The 7500-nt window shown below is 46.1% G+C and overlaps 1 protein-coding gene across 1 annotated transcript in view; it reads right to left on the reverse strand.

Moving 5' to 3' along the window:
- Positions 1-7500, reverse strand: part of itga10 (integrin, alpha 10) — a 99577-nt gene that overhangs the window by 54348 nt on the left and 37729 nt on the right. Inside the window, exon 7 of the mRNA XM_080750174.1 lies at positions 7146-7294. Coding sequence (XP_080606300.1) covers positions 7146-7294 — 149 coding nt within the window. The remainder of the gene's footprint in view (positions 1-7145; positions 7295-7500) is intronic.

Genomic DNA, 7500 nt, shown 5'->3' on the forward strand with positions numbered 1-7500 from the left:
GTGTGTGTGTGTGTGTGTGTGTGTGTGTGTGTGTGTGTGTGTGTGTGTGCCACTCAGCGTTTGAAGTTCAGGCGACATTGTGTCAACCAGCCCGCCTGTCTCCACTCGGTCATTAAGCTTTGTTTATCATTCATTTATTTAGACGCGACAGCGCGTCGCTGAACAGTGTGAATCTTAACTCTCATTGGGTACAAATGTAACCAATGTATTGTACACGTGTACCCTCTCACAGTTACAAATGGATAGATTAACGCTGAGGATTCTACTGCGGCTTGGAGATGCGTTTGGTTTCCACAACACAACCCAGCTTTCCTACTGTCTGTCTCTCCTACATTGTCTCCTTCTCAGCTTTCCTTCTTTTTGTCTCTCCTACATTGTCTCCTTCTCAGCTTTCCTTATTTTTTTCTCTCCTACTTGTCCTATGATGTGTCTCTCCTACACAGTCTCCCCTTCAGCTTTCCTTCTTTTTGTCTCTCCTACATTGTCTCCTTCTCAGCTTTCCTTATTTTTGTCTCTCCTACATGTCCTAAGATCTATCTCTCCTACATTGTCTCCTTCTCAGCTTTCCTACACTTTATCTCTTCTGTCTGCCTCTCAGCCTTCCTATATTGCCTGTCTCTCCTACATTGTTGTCTCTCTCAGCTTTCCCACTGTCTGTCTTTTCTACACTGCCTCCCTCTCGACTTTCCTATTGATACAACTCAATCAACTGAGCTTTAATGGCATGGAAAAACGTGTGTTTATGCCAAATCAAGTGTCAAAAACATAATAAAACAATTTAAGAAACAAACTGGGGAAAGTCGTTGGTGGGGGTATGCCGCATTGTGTGAACAGGGCTATGTCACATTGCAACTGGGGAAGACTGGCTGTAAGAAATAGTTTTCATGTACATTTTGGTAAGGGTTAGCTTGGTACAGTATAAAGCAGGGGTCTTCAACATTTTCGGGCCAAGGACCCCTTAGTTGAGAGAGAAGCAGGGACCCCCACAACCTGTTCATAGATTCCAAAATGATATGCTCCAGTTCTAGGCAACACAGAATGGGGGAACCTTTTTCTTATTTCCACTCAACAGCTGGCTCAGGGTAGAATACAGGGTTAAAGAGGTGGTGCCATAGTTTGGTAAGTGTTTTGTATGTGTCTATGGAGTTAACATTACTCTAAGTATAATAGACCCCCAGGTGTGGTTATAAAGTGCAAATATGTCTCCCCGGTGTATTTTTGGTTTCTTCCTGAAAGCCTCTGAGTCAAAAGGCCCCATTGAAATACATCGCTTTAATGACATCATAAAATCAAACCATACCCTTTTTTTACCATTCAGCAACAGCTGTGGGTGTGGCTAACTTCAGCTGGGTTTTCACCAGGTATACTGTACTAGGTAGTGGGTGTGCCCGCATAAAAACAACATTTGAACACTTTCTGGACACGTTTTTGCGAGGCGTTGTGAGCATGTAGATCTGCTATTTTCTTAATAGAACCGTGTTACACAAAATGTAATGCCTCAACTCTTAGTGCTCGTCAGGGTGGGGGGGTCCCCAGTTAAAATATGATTATTTTGGGGGTCGCGGCCTGAAAAGTTTGAGAACCACAGCATTAAATAACGTGGATCACTGGCTTCGTTCAAAACTTTTCCAATTTTCCCATAGTAAGGAGGTGACATTTTTTTCTCTTTTCTCCTTTGTACATTTGTGATGATATTATTGTTATTTGTTTACTGATGAATTGAATACATAGGACCAAAATGAAAACAAGTCCTCAGGACTTTTTTGTGTCATCCTTTTATCTTCAATGTCTTACTACCACATGCTGTTTACAGTTCTGACTACTAAAATATTGAATCAATCAATCAAAGCTTTAAAGGTATATTAATGACAGTTGAATGTTGTCTTCTCACAACAGTTCACACGTGCCTAGACTACTGTCTCTCTCTCTTCTACAATGTCTCCCTCTCAGCTGTACTGTCTGTCTGACCATCCTAGAAATAAATAAATAAACGCTCGCACACTGAGGGCCCCAATGCAAGGTGCCTTTGTTGCACCACAGAAAAGAGTGACGTTTCGAGCACTGAAGAGTCTGAAGAAGAGCGTCACTCTTTTCTGTGGTGCAATAAAAGTACTTTGCATTGCGAGCCCTCAGTTTGCAAGCGTTTATTTATTTATTTCCAGTTTATTAGTCGTCGCTCAGCACCTGCCAGGGGCGGACTGGCCATCTGGCATACCCGCTGGGCCGCTAGGCTAGGGGGCCGCCAAATGGCAAAAAAAAAACAAAACAAAAAAACGTTTTTTTTTTTTTTTTTTTTTTTCTTTTTTTGCCACTGGGCAGCCCCCTAGCCTAGCGGCCCACTGTAACAGTTGTTTAGAATGGACATATCAAACTCAGTGTCCAACAGATTGCTTTGTGTTAACAGCTGAGTTTCTAGTGTCAATCTCCCTCTGGAAGAGATTACACTGAGGCCTCACTGCAGTCTGTGTTTTATGCTTTGAAGAGGACATTACATTATGTTTGTAGTGTTTTCTCACTGTAAACAAAAAAACATTCACATTAGCTAAGCTAAGCTAACATTGCTGTCTGTATAATGACTGGTTGCACTTGAGGGGAGCTGAGGAAACATTTGGTGGATACTAGGCTAGTATGCAAAGAACTGATGCACTATTGTGTTGGAGCGCCTCAGTGAGGCTGCAGGGTTAAGGTGCTATCTATTCCTGATTGATTGATTGATTGATTGAAGACTATTTGAAGTTTGCATAGGAAAAGGTACAGTTTCACTATGGTTGAGGGCTATGTTATGGAGAGTGTCTGGTTGCTTTATTTTAGGTGATTATAGAATTTAAGTGCTCTCTTTTTTACTTTTATAATGAGTGGGTATCATCCTAATTCTGCCCTGCAAGCATTGTTTGTTGTTTTCTGTTGGTTGCGGAGTATAGATTTGCAGAGTTCTGCGTGCAGTCTCAGTTTGGTGTCTGTGTCATGCTCTAGTATATAATATACAGCAGCCTAATAGCCTACTGCATATTGAACAATACAATACAACTTGTTTGTCCAATTCTCAGATCAATATGCTTATTTTCCATTCATTAGCTAACTTGCCAAAGTTCTGACACATTTTGGCACTAATCATGTTCATACTCCGCTTGTTGGTGGTGTAAAAGTTGTGGTATTAAAAGCGTAATTGTGTATTTATATGTGCTGCCCTCGACCCGACGAGTCGGTAGAGTATCTGCGCGCGTTGGTTGTGGGGGCTGGTCTAGTCAAGATGCCAGGGCTGAATTTTAGTCCCAGTTCGTCCCTGGCACCTGCCCAGTTTGGGTTGTGGATGCAGAATGTCTGCTCTCTTTGTCATGTCTGTCCATCCTACACTGTCTCTCTGTGCTGTCCAGAGGCGTCAATTGGGTATGGCAAGGTATGGCAGCTGCCATACCTTGGCTACAGGGGGGAAAAATGTACTTTTTTTTTTTTTTTAATTAATGTTTTTTATCCCACGATTTTTGCAACCCATTTTTCTCACCCGGTGACTACCTAACCTGTAGTCCTGGTTTCCGCTCTCCCCCTGCCGCGCCAGGGGACATTGGGGAGCACCCGGCTGGCTAGGGGGAGGTAGTATAGAAACCAGGACTACTGCATGTTTTTGTGTGAGGGCCTATGCCCAAGGAGACACGGGGATTACATGCAAACTCACCACAGAAAGGCCCCATCGCCAACCCCACCTAGGGTGTGGGCGCTGATGACGCGGGTGGAGGAACAAAAAATGTACTTCTTAAAGTAAATTCATCATGCCTGTTGCTAAGGTATGGCAATATGACTGGTGTGGCGCGCGTGCAAGACACCAGCCATGTTTTCATACCTTAGCTTTTGCTGAACTGACGCCACTGGTGCTGTCCTATATTGTCTGTCTCTCCTACACTGTCTCCCTCTCAGCTTTCCTAATGTCTGTCTCTCCTACACTGTCTCCCTCTCAGCTTTCCTAATGTCTGTCTCAATAAACGTGAGTCCTAACAGATGAAACAGTGTTTCCCCAGACCTCATTACTGCCACTTATAGAGCAATACTCCACAAGCTGTGTGTGTGTGCGTGCGTGCGTGCGTGCATAAGCCTTTTCAGTGATTTGATAGATGGCGAGGAATATTTTTCACATTAAGTGATCATGGTAGTGTAATGTATATGTGTACATGTGCAGAGAAGGTGTGTGTGTATGTGTGTGTGTGTGTATGTATATATATATATATATACACGCGTGAGAAAGTGTGTGTGTATATTTATACAGCTGTAGCAGCAGTGGGCTGGACCACACCTGTGTGTGTGTGTGTGTGTGTGTGTGTGTGTGTGTGTGTGTGTGTGTGTGTGTGTGTGTGTGTGTGCGCGCGCTGACTCAGCACCCTGCCTGTCTTTCTGTCCTCAAACAGAACAGCTCAGCTAAAGCTACTGTTATTCTACCTCAATACACACACACACACACACACGCACACGCACACGCACACGCACGCAGGCACATGCATACGCACACGTGCACACACACACACACACACACACACACACACACACACACACACACACACACACACACACACACACACACACACACACGCACACACACACACACACACACACACACACACACACACACACACACACACACAAAAATCCATGCCACCTACTCCGATCTTGCATTTTGTAAGAAGACACTATAAGGGTTTCTGCTAAATGTCAACATTTTAAATTCAAGATAATGTATGTGAGGTAATGAGTGAGTGCATGAGTGTGTGTGTGCGGTTGCGTGTGCGTGCGTGCCTGTGTGCGTGTGTGACTGTGTGCTGCTTGCGTGTGTGCGTGCATGCGTGTGAACGAGAGAGAGAGAGAGAGAGAGAGAGAGAGAGAGAGAGAGAGAGAGAGAGAGAGAAAGAGAGAATAAATTGCTGCTATTTGTCACGAAGGTTCTATATTCTTGGACCCCACTTAGAGAGCAGCTGCTCTAGAGCCCCTGCCTCCAGTAACACAGCTGGACTCCCCTTCCGACTCACAACCAGGCGTATATAGGAGGTAATACGGCCATCTCACCCGACCACTATCATTAACAGTGGGTCGTACCCACAGCTCCCTCAATAGCCCGGTTCCTAGCCCTCCCTGGTTCATCTGCATTCTGACTCCCAAGGCGGCAAACGGTTGACGTCCCAAGAAGTAAAATCTTTGACTGAAAGGGGGAGAAAACATGGCGAATGAGTAGGGGAGATAATGAGTTACGATTCTGTCCCTATTGGCACATTAACTCAAACAGCGGCAAGGACATCGCTCCGCTCTGCTCGCCGGTGCCTCTCATAGTGCAAGTCCGCTTTAGACGGTGCGCCTCCGTTGTTTTAATTGTTTTTTTTGTTTTCTTTTTTAAATAATTTTTACCCCATGATTTTGCAACCCATTTTCACCCAGTGCCAATTGCCTATGTAATCCTGGGCTCTGCTCTCCCTCTGCCGCGCCTGGGGAGACAAAGGACTGACCTCATGTTTCCTTCAATGCATGAGTAGTTTTTGTTGTTTCTTTTCACCTGACAGGGGGGATTTCCCCGGGATGGACGTAGCGCGTGGAAGGAACACGTTATTCCAACCAGCTCCTTTCCCCTCCATCAAGCGCCCCGGCTGGCCAGGGGGAGGCATTATTGAGACCAGGATTACTGCATGTTTTTATGAGGGTATCAACTCTAGGAGACACGGGGAGAACATGCAAACTCCACACAGAAAGGCCCTATCGCCGACCCCACCTAGGGTGTGGGTGCTGATAACGCGGAGGGAGAAACACGCCCCCAGCACCCACAGCGTCCCCCGGCAGGAATCGAACCCAGGACCTTCTAGCTGTGAGGCAAAGCGCTAACCACTGAGCCACCGTGCCCCTGTTTTAATTGTTTCTTGGCGGACCATTTGAGAACGACACTCCCGCATTCCTGCATGGATTACGGAAGCGCCCGGGACGGGGAGTGAGAGTGTGTTGATCCTGATCCCTCTCATCTGTGAGCCGTTCTGTTATCCCTGGTTAGCTATTCCTCTGTAACCTCAGACTGCCAGCTCACCCCCAGGTCCCATCAGTTCCAATCTCTTAGTGTGTCACCATCCCTGCTCTGGAATGTACCGCCCTTCTGAGAGTATGACTAGTATGAGTATGACTGACGATGCCAGTCAGTCAGTGAGTCTGTCTGTCTGTCTGCCATGGGTCCTGACACACAGTTTGTGTGTGAGAGGTACAGTATAACGTGTTGTGTACACTGTGTGTGCGTGCTGTGTAGATTCTGGGTTAGGGTGTTTCACTTTTGTGTGTGTGTGTGTGTGTGTGTGTGTGTGTGTGTGTGTGTGTGTGTGTGTGTGTGTGTGTGTGTGTGTGTGTGTGCCTGTGAGTGTGTGTGCGTGCCAGTGTGAACTAGTTTGACTGCTTTAAAGGCTTCAGTGCTTTTCAACTGACTTTTAATTGTTTCTCCTAAACTCTCTAACATTTACCTGTAAATGTCCTCAAACACAGGAAGTCTCCCATTACCTGTGCATGCGATTGTGTGTGTGTGTGTGTGTGTGTGTGTGTGTGTGTGTGTGTGTGTGTGTGTGTGTGTGTGTGTGTGCGTGTGCGTGTGCGGTGTGTGTGTGTGTGTGTGTGTGTGTGCATGTGTGTGTGTGTACGTGCGTGTGGGAGGGTTCTGACCACATGTTGAACTGTGTGTGACTGTTCAGCCTCAGACTTTAATAAACATGGAATTTCATTTTTAAACAAACTATTTTAAGACGGACGTTTGCAGCGACTGACTGTCCAACGGAGCTGAGAGTGACACAGTGTAGGTGAGACAGACAGTAGGACAGCTGAGAGAGAGACAGTGTAGGAGAGACAGACAGTAGGACAGCTGAGAGGGAGACAGTGTAGGAGAGACAGACAGTAGGACAGCTGAGAGGGAGACAGTGTAGGTGAGACAGACAGTAGGACAGCTGAGAGGGAGACAGTATAGGAGAGACAGACAGTAGGACAGCTGAGAGGGAGACAGTGTAGGAGAGACAGACAGTAGGACAGCTGAGAGGGAGACAGTGTAGGAGAGACAGACAGCAGGAGACAGATGAAAGGGAGACAATATAAGATTGACCGATAACAGGAAAGCTGAGTATCTGATTAAATGTGATTGACAGGCCTACCAGCCCATGTGGATGGCGTATGCGGTGCGTGTCTCCCGCCCCTCCTGTCGGCTGATGTTCTTGGCAGCTTCTACCACCTCTGGGGTGCTCTGGTAGTCCTTTAGAGACCACTCATGGACCGCCACCTCACCATACTGCAGCACGCCCACCTGCACGCACGCACACAAGCACACAAGCACACACACATACAGTATTAACCATTTATTTATGTCCACACAAAGGAGAGCCTACAAGAACACAGATATTATACTGTAGGTGCAGTAAGGTTACATTCACACACTCATGGCATATGTCTTAATGATACAATAAGCATGTCACTCAGTACTCTATGGGTATAAGTAACCAGGGCTGTAGC

The sequence above is a fragment of the Nannobrachium achirus genome, assembly GCF_963921795.1.
Source record: "Nannobrachium achirus genome assembly, chromosome: 2".
NCBI classification, from domain to species: domain Eukaryota; kingdom Metazoa; phylum Chordata; class Actinopteri; order Myctophiformes; family Myctophidae; genus Nannobrachium; species Nannobrachium achirus.